The sequence below is a fragment of the Pelmatolapia mariae genome, linkage group LG2 (genome assembly GCF_036321145.2).
Source record: "Pelmatolapia mariae isolate MD_Pm_ZW linkage group LG2, Pm_UMD_F_2, whole genome shotgun sequence".
NCBI classification, from domain to species: Eukaryota; Metazoa; Chordata; class Actinopteri; order Cichliformes; family Cichlidae; genus Pelmatolapia; species Pelmatolapia mariae.
In genome coordinates this window covers 18117697-18138392 of record NC_086228.1, presented here as the reverse complement: position 1 = coordinate 18138392, position 20696 = coordinate 18117697, and the positions used below count along the sequence as shown (strand labels likewise).

General features: G+C 39.5%; 1 protein-coding gene across 1 annotated transcript in view; it reads right to left on the bottom strand.

Moving 5' to 3' along the window:
- The window catches only part of slit3 (slit homolog 3 (Drosophila)), a 229262-nt gene that overhangs the window by 99221 nt on the left and 109345 nt on the right, over nucleotides 1-20696 (bottom strand). Inside the window, exon 5 of the mRNA XM_063494239.1 lies at nucleotides 6660-6731. Coding sequence (XP_063350309.1) covers nucleotides 6660-6731 — 72 coding nt within the window. The remainder of the gene's footprint in view (nucleotides 1-6659; nucleotides 6732-20696) is intronic.

Below are 20696 nucleotides of genomic sequence, written 5' to 3'. Positions count from 1 at the left end.
TCTCTGCTGATCATGACCTTTAATGAATTAGCCACATCCTGCCATTTAAGGACATGTGTAGTGGGGGCTGGGTTCAAGCCAAGAATCATGGGAATCTGAGTAAACCCTGTCAGAAAGCTGGCTGTCGTGTCTCCATCCTACTTTCTCTTGCGGCACTTTGATTTAAGGACGTTCTGCTTTCAAAAGGAAGACCATTATTAGTCTTTTTTTTGTATATTTTCATGCCTGGCTCCAGCTGTCCATTGTTGGAAATGTGGTAAACATAAAATCAGTTGAAAGTAAACATCTGCACTGGCGGAGACACACTATGATACTGGTGTGTGTGCACATGCACGTAAACGACACAATGTTCTCACCTCTCTCCAAGGCAGTGTAGTCATAATTCAAACAAACGGCTATCTTGCACTGCATTGTGGGTAGGGAAGCATGAAGCATGGAGATGTTTTACAGGGGAAAAAAAGAAAGGAGGCCATGAAAGGACTTCTTTTTTTTTTATTCTTACACTGAAATACTGTATACTTTTGTATTTTGCTGAAAAATTGCATATTCTACTCTCTGAATACCTTCTTCGAAAGCACCTGGTGGTACTATGAATGTGTAGATAGTGAGCATAGGTGGACCCAGCGGGTAAAATGAATTAAATTTTATCACAATAAAAAAACGGGTAGGATAGTGAGAAAGCAGGCAGATGGAAAACAAGGTACAATATGAGGACTTGATGGCTGCAAAAGATAAAGAGGCATGTCTGTGTGGGCACTGAGGTGTAATGTCAGGGCATATGAAACAGCTGTATTTTATCTGATGGTCTATGTGTCTTTGTAATCTAAACTACAGTGGAATGCCTCCCAACAAAAGTAGGGCACATACACTCTGATTTAGGCATGATCAGAACTAAATGTATACAGAACAGAGTTAATAAGCATTACAGTAGCTGATTGTACATATGAAGGCGCAAATGTTCAGTGCCAAAGATGCTCATGAACAGGTGTGGTTAACATGACAAGAATTAATTTAAACAAAATCTTTAGATATGATAGTATATTACTACATACAAATACTGCCATAAACCCAGGACGCAATACACAAATTTTGACACAGTGTTCAGACCTTTATCATTTCTAGTTTGACTGACAGGTAGGATTTAAGGGAATGACAAGACTCTCTGTCAGCACAAAGTATAGGAGCGATCACACATATACACTCAAACGTCTATACACAGAGGTCTAGCATAGAGCCTGTCTCCTTAGGTTAGCGTAAGACTGTAGTAATCACATTTGCCCGGTTCTTGGCTGTTTCAGCAAATCAGTCATGTGATAGTGGGGTCGAAAGGGCTGTTGTGTCTATGTGTGCATGGTATACGTGCTTGTGTATGTGTGTGTTGTGCCTGTATGTAAAGGAAACAGTTCAATAAATGACAATGCTACGGTTGCCACTGGGCTGCTTGAAAGAGAAGAACCAGAAGAGAAACATAGAGACCCTACCCTCTGAGAAACAGAGTGAGACAAAAAAGATGGGAAGACATGGACTGAGATTGAAAGAGGCAGAGGATAGGGTGAGAGCAAGGGAGAGATGGCTACAAAGTGAGAGGGGGAGAGAGAGACATGAGAAAATCAATGCTGTGTCCACCAGGGACAGAATGTCATGAAGGTTTTTTTACTTCGTGGTATAATGGAGGGCTGCAGCCTTTTACTGCAGGAGTCACCTTGTCTAATGGAGGGAGGGATGGAAGGATAGAAGGGAGAGTAGAGAGGGAAACACTGTAAAAGAGGGAGGGAGGGAATTTAGGGAGGTGACTAATTGGAATAAGTTGGAGACTGAAAACTTTTGGAGAAAGCGAAGAGGATAGAATGACGATGGGAAGCGCTGCAGCTGAAGAGTAGAATAAATGAAAATAAAGAATGATAGTGAAAAGAGAAAAAGGATAGAAAGATAGAGAAAAGGGGGAAATTATGAGAGGGGGAGAAGGAAATTGTGGACTGAGCATAGAAAGAGGTGGCAGCGATGGGAGGATAAACTAGAGAAAGAAAGATTAAAAAAAACAGGGAGGAGGAGGTGTTATAAGATGTCAAAAAAAAAAAGGAGATGGAAGAAATGAATGATCCTGGCACAGCTGAGTCGGCCATAAGTTTGACTGAAGAAAAAGAATAAAAAAAGGATTCCCCTTGTAGGTCAAAGCTATTTAGTTAAAAACATTTTAAAAGGGGCTGACGCAATTTATAATCCATTGTGATTTATGTGACATTATAGCTTTGGTAGAAAATGAAGCTCCAAATGTAAAAGGAGCATGTACGGCTTCTCTATTTTCAAAGTCTGGAAACTGGAAAGATTGGATTGCAACTTGCTCCAGTGGGACAGACTGTGGCTATACTGGGGAGCACTCAGGTGCAAGTGTGAGATGCCAGGAAAGAGCTTTCCCCTTTTTCAGCACATCTTTGGTGGATATGAAGTCCAGCTTAAAAACATTAATATAAAAATGCCCATAAGTTCCCATAAGGTCACAGCTAAGGGATGATAGTCTAGGAGTTGTTTTCTTTCTGCCACTGATCTTCAAATGGTTGTGAAATTCTTGAGTGAGTCTAAGGTGAAAGAGGTAAGGTGGTGTGTAACGTTTAGCTTGGATTGAGAAGCGAGAGTGGATTAGACGATCAGAGGCCAACCTGAACTCAAAGGTTTGGAGCTAAGCCATGGGAACTGACACTTGCTCACTTACATGCTCACACACACACACACACACACACTGCAGAGTACAGAGTACAGAGTATAGACAGTTTCAGGCCCATTTAACTTAAGAGTAATAATCTCCTGTGGACTTTGGCGGCCACATTGAACTTACATCACACTTGGGAGAGGAAACTAAGTAGAGGAGCACATTTGCCTGTAGCCTAACTTTGAATTACCGATCTATGGCAAGATGCATATTAATCAACTCACAGATTGCCCACTGAAAGAGTACAAAAAGCGCATAACTTAGATCTTAATTCACGGATGCGCGCATTCCCATTTTGGGATGGCAGATTCATATTTGGTCTGTTATACAGAGCTACTGAAAAAAATTCAAACACTTGTAATTCTCTCTGCTCTCCAAGCCTCGCTAACTTGTGATTTTACTCATGGGTTGAAATGCTTTGATGAATATAACAGCCCACAACTATACATTAGTTTGACGTACAAAAGGACAGCTAAAGCGATAGCTGAAGGTATCTGCTAAGATATCAGTGTAAATGTGGGTTTTAAATGTTTGAATGTCGATTAGCAGCACTTGTTAATGATCTAATGAAACAGCATGTTTATGGTTAAGAAAACAGTTTCACCAGTAAGGTTCATTTAGTAGCTGTTTTAGGGTGTTTGATAATGTTTTCATCTGTAATTGTCCTATTAATGTTCATCTTGTCTGAGTTGAGTTAAAACAGAACTTCAAAGTTCATTCGCGAAATTTCAGCAGCAGTGGAGAAAATAAATCTCACTTCAAGGTCCATTGAGCAGCTGTTGTGGGGCTTTAGAGCCCATAATATGCCCGTCATCAGAAGAATGAAATGAAATAATTGAACCACGTGGTGATCTGTTTTCACTTATCTTCATTAGCGGTAGTTCAGAGGATATATATGAGAGATACAACTGGCAAGCAATCAAATATGATCCACCTTTGCATCAATGAAGCGATTATGGTTCATTACTTTCAAGTTAAAATCTGTTTCGGAAACATTTGCATCTTTTTCATTTACCCACTTTACCTGCACTATTTACACAACTGAAATATGCAGAGAAAACATGTGGTTATTTATATTTAATTCTTTCCATCTCATTAGCCCCAGGAATACACTTTTCCTTTCGTCTGTCAGTCAGCATCTATGGTAGCGAAATAAGAATTGCCAAAGAATGGGTTTTTATCTTTTCATATCTTGTAGTTATTATGTGTTGCTATGTGTTTCCGTCTCTTCCTCTCTTCATCTCCTCTGTCATGTCAGATGTGTGATGAAACATGGCAGCAAACTTCAATTTACACAGAGAAGATTTGTTGGCCTAATCTAATGATTTCCACAGCAACATCAACTTTTATTGTCGCCTGTTTTTCATAAAGCTGAAGTGTCCTGATGAACGAAATTTCTATTTTTTTTCTATCTAATGTTTTCCGAATCCTTTCTCATTTAGAACATCTTCACAAGAGCCTGTCTGGTAGTTTAGAGGCAGCATTGATCAGCTATTATTGATGGGAAGCATTGATTGGGAAGCGTATTGATCTCACTATTGGTGATTAGGAGATCGTGAATATTTGACAGGGGGATATTGAGCATTTGATTTGAGGACAAAACCTTTGTGGACAGGAAGAGTGGTAAGGGAGACAAGCTGAATTAACAGGGAGAGTAAGAAAAGTAGGAATATGGAACCAGGCAAGAAAAAAAAGAGAATGAAGGAGAGAGGAAGGGCAGCAGAGAAGCAGGTTGTAGAAGGTGTACGGAGTAGGAGGTACAAGTTTCTGATTCTGTTTGAAATATAAAAAACACACACATAGAATGTAATGCTTTGGACTGCATTTCTCAACATAAAATTGCAAAGAAATTGGGGATTTAAAGCTAAGGTAAATATTATTATTATAAGAAATCTCTGTACACAAGGGAAAGTGTGAAAACCAATATAGAACAGTTGTACCCTGGGACCCTCGATTTGCAATCCACTCAAAACAGACTTGATTCTGTAGTGAAACTAAATGCAGACTTCTAAAAACTACTGTCAGGGAATTCAGTGTGTTGATGCATCACCAAATGTAAGTTTAAGCTCTTGCTGAAGAGGAGATATGGAAGTTTCATCAACAAGGCTAAAGCGGAGGGGAAATCTGGCCTTTTATCAGCCCACAGTTTAACCTGCATCCCTGATAGAGTGACAGGCCATTACACAAGGCATGGATGACTAGCACATCTGTGCCAAAATATACACTGTTTTTACAGTAATAAAAACACCCATGCATATGACATAATTTACAGAAAAGCCATTGCTTATATCAGCAAGACATTGCCAAAGATAGAGTGCACAAGTGGCCTGTCTACAGTGCTGAGCTGTCATCGTTAGAAACATTTAAAAGATTACAAACTGAAAAATATGAAAAAGGAGATCCTAAAAGGTGAAGCAGCTAAAATTCTATCAAGCACTTATCAAAGAGTTAAAGGAGGTGATAAACCATCCTTAAGGAATAACTATTTTTAATTATTAGCTCTTTTAGGAATGACATTGTTTTATTGTAGCTATGCACAGAGCTGGACTGGCCATCGGGCATACCGGGCACTTGCCCGGTGGGCCAGTGGTGATTTTTTGTTTTTATGGGCCGACGGGTGTTTTTTTGTTTTTTTTGTAATGGTATAAACAATGAAAGCTGGTGGATTGGCCAGATGCTGGCCGATATGTAAAAATAACGGGTGGTGGCTATGGCGGAGCTTCCACAGAGGCCAGCAGGTGGATGAGGGAAAGGAGAGGCAGGAGGAGGAGAGAGTTGCTACTTCAATCATGAAACTGAACAATGATCAGCTGATCGGCTTTTCTGACGCAAGTCCCGTCTTTCTTGCTTGTTCATCTCCCACTTTGCGCTGGAAAGAAGAAACCAGCGGATGTCGCGCTAAACAACAGCAGCACGTTTAAGCTTGATCAGCTGTTGTTAGAATTTACTTAATATTAATTTCTAGTATCAGCTGATGTTTGCTGGAGCCCCAGCCGTAAAAGCTGCTGGTCATGATATTGGTTTGTATATGTGGTGAGAGGGAAACATGAAGATGAAACCAGGAGATGTCCTTACTGAATCATCAGAGCTGAACAGGTGATGGAGAAACAGGTTTACCTTTTAGGTGACATGAATGAGTTGAAGTGAAGTTATGAACTGTTTCTGAGAGACAAATAACACCAGGATCCTTTTTTAAGTAGCTGACAGCTGGTAACTGTGCAGGGGCGGGTCTAGCAAAGTTTTGCCAGGGGGCAGGTAGAGCATTAACAGGGAAAGGGGGGCACAAAGAAATACTTTTCTTTCTTATTCTCATTTAAAATGTCTAGTTTTTAATAAATAATTATCTGAATCTTACAACCAAAGTTTGTATCTGATGTAAAATCTATAGAAATCATACATATACCAACAAGACAGTGTACATCACTGTCACAACAGCGTTCGTTTTCATTCAAAGGCTTTATGGTTTTTCCTATAATACCTGGTGGGCCGGTCTCTAGTCAAAATGCCCAGGCCGATTTTTTGTCCCAGTCCAGCCCTGGCTATGCAGTAAAATTCAAACACCATACACATCTTCATTATAGTACAAGGGATTTAAAAAGAAATCCATTTATGCAGCTTACTGGATTTAACTTAAAGTCATCTGATGCTAGCATATAGTATACACAAATAATCTATTATATGAACTATATCATACTGTTTTTATTAAAGTTGTATTTTGTTCACATTTAATGAAGTTGAATATATAAACACAGGAGCAATTAAATGGATGAAGTCTAAATGTGATTTTGTGCTTCATGATTGTGTAATACTCTCCGATGGGTAATAATCCCAGAGAAAATGCAAAAATGTTTAGGTATTTATGAACATTTTCTGATGCAGTAATATACGATACACATGTGATAGGTAGTGGAGAGGAGAAGATGAAAAAGAGAATTATAATAATTGTGCTTACAGGTTCTTGACACCGGTGATCCCTCTGAAAGCCTTTCTTGGAACTGCCTGAATCTGGTTTTCACTGAGGTCTCTGGAGAGAGGGAAGAGAAAGACAAGAGGATGAGAGACAGACAGGGAGAACGGGAAAAAGAGAGAGAGAGAGACCGAAGAAGTGGCATTAGTTGAGGTATACAGGGCACTTAAGATATATAGGAGTCAAATGATAAACAAAGCCACAACCATTTGATCTAACGCACATACAGCTACACACACACACACACACACACACACATATATATACAGCCAATTACAGAACAAAGGCACAGAAGGAGAAAGAGATGGAGAGAGAGGGGGAGAGTGAGAGAAAGAGAAAGGATGATATGACATTTATGATCAGTGGAACAATTTGGTCCAAAGAGCTTCAAAGACAAAAGGAACTATAAGAAATATGGCTGGCACGAGTCCATCTGCTGCCTTGAAGAATGCGTGTGTGTCTGTGTGTGCGTGTGTGTGTGTGAGATTAATGGAGAGGCAATGCAAGGAAAGAATGAGAAACTATGAAGAGAGAATCAGAGTAAAAGACGCGTGCGTGTGTGTGTTGCATCTGTGTGTTTCACATGTTTTTAATGTAGAACTTTTTTTTTCTTTCTTTCTTTTTTTTTCTCCATTACTGGAGCCCTCCAACAGCGCCTCATTGCTCTGGCATTAAAATGAAGCAATCATATCTTTTCTGAGAAACAGAAGAACACACACACATTTTATTACCGTCATTAAGCGATTTATTTATTTTTTCTCCCCTTTAAGGATTTCTCTCTTCCTCATTCTCCCAACACACAGTGAACATGGGATTACATACAACACCCTCGTCAATTCTTGATTTTTTTTCTCTTCCTGCTCAACAGAGCCAAATGATTTTTGACATGACTCAGCGGCCTTAAATCTATTAGTTTTGTTTGCGGGGAAGAAGGCCTGGCAGGTAATCAGAATCCAGAAAGCACAGCGTAATTACAGGGAGAAAAGGAAAGGTATGAAATATCGCACGGCTGATCGCCTTATATTGCTGCGAGCTAGGCCTGCGTTGAACAATCATATACTACACAAAGCCAATCAGCACATTAATACACGGCTGTGAATTTTAGATAGTCGACATACACTTAGAAAATCACAACAAAGCAGCACAAAAGAGCAGCACAACTCTGGACCTTTATGTTTGATTTAGACATAAATACATGCATACAGATAAGTACTCAGCGTGAAAAAAGGAACGTGACAAACACATTCATAATGTTTTCTTGTCACACAATTAAGGAACACTGCTTCGTACTTGTCAGTTTTCACACAGACAATAAAACATGTGTGCCCACACACGCACGCACATCTTGGAAGAAATATGCCACGCTCACATACATGCCGTATATGCTTAAGATATCCAATTTACACTCACACTTGCATTCATGTAGCCTACACAGGAAGAAAATTGGCTGTGCATTATTCCAGAGCCAATCAACTTTTATTAGTGCCGTGAATGTTAATTGGCGAGCCGTGCTCAGAAAACAGAAAACTCATTTCCTCAAACTAACAAGGTTTCATCGTTTTGGATGTTTCCCTTTCAGCCTTGTGTTTTCTGGCTCATTCCTTTTGTTTGACAAGAGATGAGTGTTCCCTGTTTTGTCTCTGCAGGCCTTGATGGGAAAAGTATGTGCCTGGCATTGTGTAGTCTTTAGGCAAAGAAAATGTGTGCTTTTATGTGCAATTTTGCTCAGCACTTGTGGTAACGAAGAGCAGGGGGGGAAAAAAAGGCACACATTTGACAGACAGGAATGGTATTATGATATTTTAATGTGCAGCACAGCCGGAAAATATTCCTTGTGTTTACACTTCTTGTTTTGAAGGTTTTGACACTTTTTGGGTATAGCCATGTTTTGTTTTCTTCCTTTTTACTGAAAAGAGATTTTCTTCTTCTTCTTTTCCATCTTTGGTGTTTCCATACTGACATTGACAGAGCAAATAGGAAGCAGAATGCAAAGCTGTTATCAGTCTTGCTTTCTATTGCACATTCACATTCTCTATCATTCTCTAGTATCTATCACTCTCTCCATCCATCTACCTATCTAACAATATCCATAAATCTATCTTGTTTATCTCTTTAATTTGCATCTCTCTCATATGGCCCTGCGCTCTGTGGACTGCTGACAAACAGAGCAAAGAATAAAAACAAAAAGAAAGCAGGAGAATGAGAACAAGATAAAGGAGGAAAAAGCATTAAAAAGTCATATATCAGATGAGTTCCATGGCTAATAAATCTTTTATCGTTTTGTTTACCCACCATGATATTTATTTGTTATTTCTTCTAACAGAAGGAAAACCATCCAAGTCAAATAAAACCTATTATGAGACTGTGTGTCTCTCTGTCGGCCTTTATGACTCCAGCTGAGTGACTGACACCAGCTCCAGCAGTCCACAGTTTAGGCCCAAATAATAAAACTCATATGTGACAAGACCGTGAATGAAGTTTTCGTTATATGGATGAGTTCTGGTCATCTGTTTGTGAAAATTATTTTAGGGGTCGCTTTTTTTTTTTTTTTTTTTTTTTTAACTAGCCATGCTGCTTCCAGAAGCATCACTGCTTTGGTGACATTTTGGGAATTGAAAATAAAAGACAGACACCTCATCAACATTTTATTGGAAAGAAGAAAAATACGACGTTTTATGTTAGCAAGTAAATCAGGATTCAGTGTGTGACGTGCAAATTTTAATGGGTTTTTACACTGCTCAGAATTGACATATTCAGATATTTAAGAATGAAATATGCAAATTGACAGTTCTTGCTGAGACACATTGTGTAGTTTGTTGAAAACACAATGACGTAACAAACTTCACAATGTATGTCAGTCAGTGGAAACCATCGATCCTTTGAGGGCTGGATTCAAACTCACACCAAAAGTCAAAGTAAAAAAAATGAAATCACAGTCTGCTCCAACTTGTGTCATAATGCGGCTCTCTGGTGTGTGCGACCCTCCAACGTGATTTCTCCAGACCATCACTGACCCATTGCCAAACTGGTCACGGTAGATGATCTTGCAAGCAGCATAGAGAAGAAGAACATCCAATCCAGAATCTCAAATTGGGGGTTCTGTCATTATAAATATGCTGGGTTTCAAATTCTTACTGTTCTGATATTGGCAGGCAGTGATGAACAATATGATTTTAGCAACCACAAAGCTATTCAAGCGGTAACAAAACGGGAACTGTGTGTTGCATGGTTAAGATATGCTGTGGTTGGACAAACTGAAATCTGATAATAGGCTTGATCACTGGCATGACTGGCAAAAAAACCCCTAAATTACATTATACTGATTGACAGTATAATGTAATTTAGGGAATATTTCAAAGCTTAATTGTGAAAATGTGTTATTTAAAATAAAGTTAACACATTGGAAAAAATCTGCAACACTGAAAACAAAAGCAAAAAAAATAACGATAGTCATCAGATTGGAATTAAAATGTTTCTAGACCTGGACAGAGCAGAGGAATTCAACAGTAAAAAAACTCAAAAATTAAATATACGTCAATATTTCTAAATGAAACCCCCCCTACACCCCCAGCAGATTTCACCAACAGGTCTATATGTATTATTCCTTGTTGTGGAAATAAATGAGAGTATAGAAAACACGATGAAGAAGTAACTCACAGAGCTTATTAATGAACTGACACTATGCTGAAATACTGATAATACAATCGTACACACAAACTGACGCCACAATTCAGTGAATAAACATAATGTCTGCTATTACCTTTTAAATGAGGTTTTGTATTTGCTGGTAGCACAGATATTGTGATGATCATAGACGATCATCTCGGAGTGTAAGTGTTGCAGCATTGCAGAATTGTGATGCTATCCTTTACATTTACATACTATTTTTCAAACCTTTAAAAAGACTAAACAAAATGTTAAATAACTTAACAAAACTAATGCATTTAAAACCATTCAAATCAATGCAAAATCTACTTAAAATCAAGCATTCACATCGGACCCCGATAACTTATAGTAAGACACCTAGTTTAAAAAGAAAAAAAAGAGTTCTGCAGTAATAAAGCAGATGCCTCTTTCTGCCATTTCACACAGCTTATACTGAGAGTTATTAAAAATTACCCATAATGTTCTAATAATGCATTCCTAAAATCTGAAGCCATTCACGATCCACAGCTCTGTTATGCCATCATGTAGACTGTTGTCCTCCTCTCATCTCTCTGTGAGTCATACCTGCCAACCTTTGAGTAGAGCATGGCTATCATCAACAGAAGATTGGCCTATGACCCTTGAAAAGGACACTCACTGATTGGCCAGCTACAAAGGCACAAACTCACAAAGCCCAAGCATATACCGGCCTCATTTGGAAAGTGGAATGGTTTGGACAACATTTAAATTATTGGATTTAGCCTTTTTTTTTGGTCCTTCTCCAATACCACAGCATTTGAGGGAGGGAGCGATTAATCTCCTAAGAATTCTATTAAAGAGACGGATGGCTGTTTGAATTATGCATCAGTTTCATTAAGATGACAAATTCTGTAAATTATATCAGTGATACTGATTATGAAAACAACTGCATATCTTTGAGGAGGAGAAGGATTTGAAGAACTGGATAGAGATAAGACAAACAATACAAAGTTCACCAAAGTTCACGCATGTTGACTTTAGCATCTGCACCCACAGATACTAAAGATGTGTGGCGAAGTAGACTACAAAGAAAGAAAACAAAAGAATAACAACAAAGGGCATCAGCAGAAGAAACATAGTCTTCCATTATCCATTCTGTGTTTGCTATGGCGCTTGACGTACTGTATAATTGATAGAATTTTGACCAAATGTTTCCAGACCTCCTTTCTTTCACTACACAGACCCCCCACTCTCAGTTAGCATTTTCCAGCCAAGACCTCCCCTCTCTGGGCATGGTGACTCTCTGTGGCCCCTCAAAGTCTGGAGGGATTGAGAATGACACCAAGATCCTCCTGGGGTAGAAGTGTGAGTGTGTGTGCATGTGAGTGTGTGTGCATGTGCGCGTGCGTGTGTATGCTCCAAGCCATCACCTCCTCCATATTAAGTTCCATTATTCATGTGAGAAGAAACACTCACCAGGTCACCCTTTACCACTTCGGATATTACTCTTAACCCTTTGATGCACACAGAGAGCCACACACACACACAATAGTCTACATTACTGGCATTAACAACAGTATTTCCATCTTTTGTTCCCATACACAAAAATCAAAAAGTGTTCTTTTTCTTGAGCTATTTCCCCCTGCACTGCTCTGTGTAACAGAAGTCACCAGATATTAGATGGATCCACCCTCAGGCTCGTCCAGATATGAGTGAGGGCCACTCAGCCCTGAACTATTGACCTATAACATGGGAGTAGAAGCAGACTTGTTTGATTTCATGTGGCTTTGTGTCAGATGGCATCACAGGAGGTCTTAGTTAGACAGAGATGACAAGAAGGGCAGCAAAGGTGTGTGTCTGTGTGTCAGCTAGAATTTGTGAGCCCCTGTGTGAATGAAACAGCAGGCAAGTGAGAGTGGATGGGCAACAATGTATATGCATCTGTGTGTGTCTTTTATTAAAAGATGAAGGAGTGTAGCGGACAAAAAGAAAGAGGACTGACCCTTGGCTTGGCTCCAGGGGACGGATGAAAAAAAGATGGGGGAAGAATAGGTAGAAAATTGAGGGAGAGGAAGAAAAGGAGAGAGTAGCAGGACAGAAGTGGCACAATTTATTTTTTGAAACCTGAGACTTTCAATGGTTAGCGCAAGCCTCTTCGCTTCTCCCTTTGCTTCTTCCTCTTCTCTCACTTTCTTTTTCACCTCTTCCAGCTATATCACTTTCTCTCTCTCTCTCTCTCTTTTTCTCTCCCTTGGGGGCTGTAACTGCATTTAATATTGTTCCATAAAGAGAGTAATAAATATCGACTGCTGGCTAGCTCATATTCCCCTTGTTTTTTAAGGCACTCTACTGTAGGGTAAGACCAAAGTCATGCAGCAGGTATTCCAGTGCTTACCGTGTTTACTGCACATGTGATTTAATATCGTATGCTATCTGTAAACATTTGAATTACTAAGGTGTCCTTTATACCATTTAACTTAGTCACAGTTCATATATGTTAAGGTTTCGATGCCACAGATTGTGAGCTAGAAAGTTCAACCATATTCCTGTGGCTGCAAAAAAAATGTTTAAATTGATATTATAATGTTAAATGATCAGCATTTGTTTTTATTTTATGTCACACTGTGTATGTTTATATAGCTTCAGCCTGTATATATGATATTCTCAACACTGACGTATTGGGTGAGGTTAAAAGCATCTTTTTTTGTATGCTGGGAGAACTTGCTGGCTATAAGCACTGCATATTGGCAGTGCCACAAACATATATCTGGGTGCATTCAAAACTGGACTTAAGCCCGTGGTTATAATGGGAACCTTCCCATTATAACCACGGTCTTCAAGTCGCGACTGCCAAGCGGCTTTAGTTGAATGATTCTGACTTGCAGCAACAAACAGGGGGGATATATTATTCAACGCGTTGGCAGTGTGCTGGAGACAGCAGGACTGCAGCATGGGAATGCATGGTGGAGGTTTTATTTTTTTCATATTTTGAAATCTTAAAATAAACCAAAATGAATTTTCTCATTGTCAAGCTGTGTAATTCATGTCAAATGGAAAATGATTATGGTGAATGAAATTAAATGATCTGTTTTCATTTTTTCCAAGTTTGCACGTTTTTGCTTCGTTCTTTGTATTCATATTCCTTCTTTCTTTTTCTCTTCAACAAACTGGCTACACACTTTAGACTGATATGACAGTTGTATTGCTTGTCTTGTCCAGCTCCTGGCAAGAGATGTATGAAGTATACTTTCCAAAATGCAGAATTATCCATAGTGTACATTTCTTCTAGATTGCGAGTGTTCCCTGAAAGCCTTGTATTTACATAATAGAATAAATGTCAGTTTTAGGCAACTGGGAAATGCTGCTGCAAAGATAAATAAAACTACTTCCCATCAGACACATATGACCGTAAAATCTGTCTTCAGTATTCTGGCATTTTATAAATGGACAACACTAAATGGTTTTTCATTCCATCCCTCCCTCCTTTTTGCCTTTCTCCTTCCATTCTTTGTAATTCTTCATCAGTCTTTTGACTCTGTGCCCTTGCTACGGCGCCCCATCCCTCCTCCCCGATTCAACTACCCTCCCCAACTCCACTCCCAGTGATTTAATTAAGTGGACCCTTTATGAATAAAAATATTGCCCCCATCTATTGATCATGGCGGATGGGAGGCTGACAGCCCTGGCTGGCTGTAACGGGACAGGACAGCCACTCTTCTTATTCACTCCATTCCCTGGATCTAAGTAAGTATGTGTATGTGTGTGTTTCAGTGTGTGTGTGTGTGGATTTTATAGGTGTGTGTGTGTGTGTGTGTGTGTGTGTGTGTGTGTGTGTGTGTGTGTGTGTGTGTATGAACAGGTGAGTGAGTGACATGGCGTATAATTATGAGTGGGTGTGTATCCTGACTGTTAAGTGTCTGTGTGCTTGTGTGTCCGTGGGCACATTTGTTGGAGAACCAGCCTTCGGGGAGCTGTAGCATCTAAATCAAACTAAGCGTTCTCAAAAGCTCTCAGGGGCCCTTGCAAATCCTTCGTTAGAGACACACACCTACGTAGACACACACACGTGCACACATTCCTCAAACGCCTCCTTTGATACATACACTGCATCAGCATTATAAATGGACATTGTCTGCACTTTTCGTTTCTCTCACTCTCTCCCCTCTGTTCTTTCCCTTCCTCTATCCATCGCTCTCCGTATGGCTGTAAGTATCTATTATGTTTTGTCGATACTGTAATTAAATTGGACAGCTTAATGCAATTCTCTGTGATCCATAGGCCTTTATGGATATAAAAGCTTTTCTGGCCCCATGCCCATAAGACGTCCAGCAAATTTAGATGAGTTACTATCGGCAAAAAAAAAAAAAAAAAAAATAGTTGTAGAGGTTAAGGCAGCAGGGCGCACACATGGTCATTTGTTATTGGCTAATTCACTTTAATGTCCCTGACGCCATTTTGTTTTAATACATTTTCTTATTTGAATTGTCATCCACAGGACTAAGCAATATCACTACTCTGCCTCCTTTTCTTTTTTTTCCCTTCTTAGTTCTTCCTTTTCTTCTTCCTTTAGCTAAGCGATATTGCAGGCTCTTAGGGACATTTATGGAGCTAATAAAAGTTAGAGCAGCAAAGGATCAAGAGAGGACATTAGAATGGATGCAGGCAGGAAAGATAAATGGAGGGAAAAGAGGATGGATTAACGGGCTGGTGAGAAAAGATAGAAACAGACTATAAGTGCGATAGATGAAGGGATGGGGGGGCTAGGTAAATTATAGAAAGACGCAATCCCACATTAGTATACAGAGAGCTAAGCCGAACCACTTAAACGCTGAGCAATCCTGACCAAACCACCAATTTATATATAACAAAACCTAAACAGGAGCAAAATTGAGACTTTGGTAAAATAATGTTTTTACTTCTTCAAAAAGGTAAACAAAAATGCTGCTAAACCTATAAATTATAGAAATAAACCAAAAAAATAGTTTTAATATCAGTCAGTTGTTTTCATTACTGACATGACAACAGCTGTATAGGAGAGATGATTTCACTCTTTATCAAGTGCTGTTGTTCTTGGCGTATTCAGTGCACTCTGAAAGGCAAAGAGGCTGAGTATGTTTTTTCCAACTCAGAGGATTAGTAATCCTTCAATTAAAATGGAAACACGATAATTAGAAAAAGTGGGTTTTACCAGAGGGGCAGGGATGTTTTATCTACTCACATCAAGCAGCAATTTTATCTACTGTAGTAATCAGGGAGTTGTGTGATTATAATCTTTTATAAAAAGAAAGAAAAAAGAAAGAAAAATATATTATATTGGTAACAGGTAGCCCAGCTATGGTCAACAAGCATTGTTGGGTCTCAAGGAGTCATTGAATGTTAGGGTTCAATGGAATGTTAATGGGTTATTTTTTCATTACAGGTAAAAGGATTTACTTGGTCAGCTGTTCTTAACAGTTGTTATTAAATACAATAAATATTGATCAAATTTACATGATATTGGGTTAGCGCCATCACACCACATCAAGTGGGGCCTCTCTTTTTTTGTTTGCATGTTTCCCTCAGTGTCTGCGTGGCTTCTGTCTGGGTATTCTAGCTTCCTCCCTCAGTCCAAAGCCAAGCATGGGGTTGAGCTAAGTGATGATTCTAATCTGGCCATAGGTGTGACTGGTGACCTGTCCAGGTTACACCCTCTCTCTTGTGCTGTGACAGCTGCGATAAGGTCTAGTCCAACGATGGATGGATGGATGGAGTATTGACTAATGTACTCTGTGAGTAACAGTCACTGGGAATTGCTAGGCCATAAATTGGCATCAGTATAATAAGCAGGCAAAGGACTACTTCATATTAAAATAAATGAATGAAAAACTGAGCAAGAATCTGCAGAAAGAAATAGTTTTAAGAATAATAGGGGTGAAGTATTAGGGCTGAAAATTCTCATTTTTAGAACGGACAAAGTGCCTTGACTAAATGGATTTTGTCTTTGGAAAACTGTTCATCCAACATAAGGCTGTTAGAGATCCCCTTAATCCCAGACCCCTGTCAAAACTTTTGACTTGATATGCTCATTCTACCATATCTGCAAGGTTTACCAAGTATTAAAATAATAGGATAAATGGTTAAACTCCTTATTGTGTCTATTAAATGGCTGGGTGAAAATGATTGATGGTGGAATATAATATAGGTGCAGCATTGAACAAAGAATAAGGGAATCTCTCTAAAATCTCCAATGGACTCTTTACTGAATGGCTAAAACAGCTACACGGAAAAACAGATGGATATGCTTTGAAGAAGATGGGTTGTTAGGTCCACTAAAAGGAAGAAGAAACCACAAAGAGAGACGAGACAAGTGTTGACAGGAGGCAACTTGAAGCAATGAGAACAGGGGATTTTAAAGCTGGCAGGTGATGGAAGAAAAATGGATGACAGGTGAAATAAATGTGAAGGATAAAGGCAACAGCGAAGGGCAGAAGGAAACATCGAAGGGAGCAGAGAAGTCCGGAAATAGGTGAGGGGTGGGAGAAAGTCATGGTGGTAGGAAAGGAAGAAAGGAGAGAGAAAGAGGTGTGAATAACTAAGCTGACTGTGTCGTTTTGCCTTTACAAGCATCTTGGGAGCACCTCAGCACCCATAAATAATACACAGCAAATTAGCAGATTGGACAGAAAAGGGGTTAGGGTTGCTGAATGCTGAAAAGGTGTGTGTGAGCATGCTGCAGAGAGTGAATGCTTCGATGAAACACACGTGTGGAAGTGAAAATGCACTACAGTGCATGTGCATTGTGCAAATGTCCAGATATTAAATATTTTGTTATGCACGTTCAGCCTCGTACCATGTGTGTCCTCGGAGCTGTCTGCGTTCATGGCTTCTGTATGTTGCCTGTGTATACGTAAAGCATTTCTCTGGGCTCCGATCTGTCTCTCAGCAGGTCAGCGTTGTCAAGGTTACTGCAGGCCATTTTGCCAGTGGGCCAATTAACTTTTAGCACAGAAACAGAACAAAAAAAGTGTAGCGTCTCAGTAGTGCTGAAGTTAGAGCAAGAAAGTGCACATATGCCTATGTTTTCTTTCCCAAATCAACAAGCAGAGAGAGATATGAAACAAAATTAGACCGTATACATTTATGAAAGTAAGAAAGAGAGAGAAATGAATTACTCAGTTATTGTTGTCTCTGTGTTTGGCACACAGCTGCACAGCTCTTTATTATGCCAAGAAAAAGAGGTTGAGTCTGTGACCTGAGCACAGCAATGGTGAAGTGAGTAAGAGCTCCTGTGTGTGTGATGATAATGACATAATGTGTTCCCTTGTAAAGGTTGACACAGTTCCTGTGTGAGAAGCAAGTAAGTGCCAAACTCTTATTAAATCACATTAGAATGTCTGAAACTTTATAAGAAAATTACCAGATGTCAAATATGTAATTACTGTTTAGCAATATTTTGTTAGGTATTACATTTGGTACCACAGCTGTACAACTTTCTCGCATCACCTCTAATCAGCTGTGGCAGTTGGCTGCCCCTCCACGAGTCTGAATCTGCTGGAGGTTTCTTATTATCAAAGGGAGTTTTTCCTTTCCACTGTCACCAAGTGTTTGCTACAACGGGGTTGTTTGATTGTCTGGGTTTTCTATTTGTTATTGTATTATTTAGATTTTCATTAATTTAGATTTAAAATATGATGAAAGTTCATCCCAGCTATAAGAGAAATATAAAGACATTTTGGGTCTTGAAGCAATGACAAATGAAATATCGGTGTGTGACATGATGAGAGCAAAGGATACTGTTGATTGACATAGGACAGGATGGAAAATATGTTAAAGGGTAACCCACGCGGCCAGAGCCTGAAATGTCAACTATTGATTAACTGTCAGCTTCAAATGAATGACTGTTTTAGACTTCTGTTTGTTTGGCCAAATTTTAGCAAGAACATTATTCTAGGCTTCATCCTTCAGGCCACATATTTCTGAGAGTATTTGCTAACAGTTTACAGGTGGTAAATGCAGAAAAAATGTTTCAAAGAGGTCACTTTACATCTGAATTTTCCTAAAACTCTTTTTTTGGGGGGGTCTTTCGTAACACAGTACTGGACAAATGCAAGAGAAAGAAAGAGGCTTTTACAATGCTTGTATCTGTCTGAGTGTTCTTGGTGAAATAAATTGATTGTGATGGCAAACAGAGAAGACTGTCATCCTCCCTTCCCATGCAGTGGTAGGCTAATTCCTCTGACAGACTGTCTTCCACAATGGCTGCTGGCTGCTGTCTTCTTAGCCTGAGGGCCTGTCTAGTGTGTGTGTGTGTGTGTGTGTGTGTGTGTGTGTGTGTGTGTGTGTGTGTGTGTGTGTGTGTGTGTGTGCGTGTTTGAGAGAAAGGAGGAGATACATAAAAAGAGAAAAAAGGGGAAATGGAGAGAAGGAAAGAAATAAAAGACAAAATTAGAGGAAAGAAAGCACTTTTGTGTACCTATGTATGTCTGTGAGAGAGTGTGTGTGGTTGCTATGCTGTCTCTAGGCCCTAATCTCTTTAGTAAGCCCCATGATCCAGTTAGAAACAGCAAGTGGCTAATGTCAGGGCTAACTGGAAGAGAGGGATCTATGCGGGTGTGTGCGTTTGCAGTAGTTTGTGTGTGTCTCTCTTCGACTGTATCCATACGCCTGTTAAGACTATCTACCTGAAAACACAAGTGTTTGTGCAATGGTTGAACAAATGTTGTTGTATGTGCGAGCATATCTACTTGTTGTATTATTTTCTGAGTGTGTGTGGTTTATGTGTGTGCCTTGCAGGGTGTGTCTAAAAAGCAGCAGTGCCCATTAAGGCTGAGAGATTAGATTGAGTGGATCCAGATTCTGCGCTATTGTTCCTCTTCAGCAGGCTTTCTCTGTGGACTAGTGAAAAAAAAGAAAAAGAAAAAAAGAACAGGACAGGTGCAGGAAATGGATTTTAGTTAATTTGACTGCTTGGCTCGATACTGTAATAGACAAGAAAAAAAGTAAATTGTGTTTAACATCTGGTCGCTGGTGAGGAATTATAACATTTAACAGGTATTCTCAGTATTTAAGATGTAGAAAAATATGGTTTTAAGCTACAAAACCCTGCTGCTCTTTTTAATACTTCAAAGACTTTTGTGTTACAGTTTAAACACAAGCTTAAATGGTACATAGGGTGTAGCTGATTTTTTTTTTCTTTTTGGGAGATATTCATTTTCTTGAAAAAAGGATATAGACAGGATAGTAAAAATGATCTGGCAAGAAGTCATGTTGGATATTTGTTTCACTTAACACATGGCATATAGTTTATTCTAGGCCAATATGGTTCCAAGGCTGTGCATTACCTTGGTAAGTGATTTCATTCCACACACGAGGCATTCCCTGCAACATGACAAATGTTGTAAATGTGCTTGAGAGTGTTGTGACATGATTAAAATGAACGTGGTGATCAGTGGTTTTGTCACAGAGGGTAAAACTGCAGCTAACTCACCTTCTGCCACAATAAACGATAAGATGCTGACACTTCAAAAATGATGAACACTCGCATGCATGCATAATTGTAATGACTCTTTTTTGTTTTTTCTCAGCTTGTCTGTCGTTACACCTGCATTTCACATCGGTCTCTTCAGCTCCACTAAGTTACTGTACAAGAGAAAAAAGAAAAAACCTGTCCTTCTCAAATTGCATTATGCCAATCCTTCATTCCAGAATATTCAGCTCCAAAAACACCTCATATAACAGCATGCAGCAAATGTAGTCCACCTCAAACGTTGAGATATGAAAATCATTCATGTCCCTAGGGAATATATAGAGGAGAATAAAGGATGGATGCAGACAGACAGAAATTGAACCAAATTCTCCCCTCCCACCCAATCACACTCCAACACAAATCACTGGCCTTGCCGCTAATTCACGGGGGAATATGGTGCACAGCGCAGGCCTTGGCATATGGCATAGGGTGTGTGCGGATCTGTGCAGAAGTGTGTGTTAGCATACTGGGAGATGAGAGTGCGGGGAAGAGAGAAAGAGAGAGAGAGAGAGAAGGAAAAGATGATTTAGGAGTAATGAGAGCTGGTAAAATCATAGTGCCCAGCGGCATTATGGGACTAAATCTAATCTGCTAATGGAGAGGGGAGGTGTGGGTAGGGTGGGGTGGGAGGGTGATGGAGGGGGAAGGAAGGGAAAGAGTAGGAGGGGAAGATGATGAAGAAGTAAAAGGACAGCGAATTCGGAGGTGAAGGTAGGAGAGAGAGCAATGGATGGAGGGCAGGAAGGACAATAAAGAACAAAGGGATAAAAAGGAATGAATATGAGTGCAAGAAGAAGAGAACATTAGTAAGAATGGCAAAGTAGGAGGGAACAGTCTAAGTAGAGTAACATGAGCGATGAAAAAAGGAAACGTGGATGGAAATGAAATCAGAA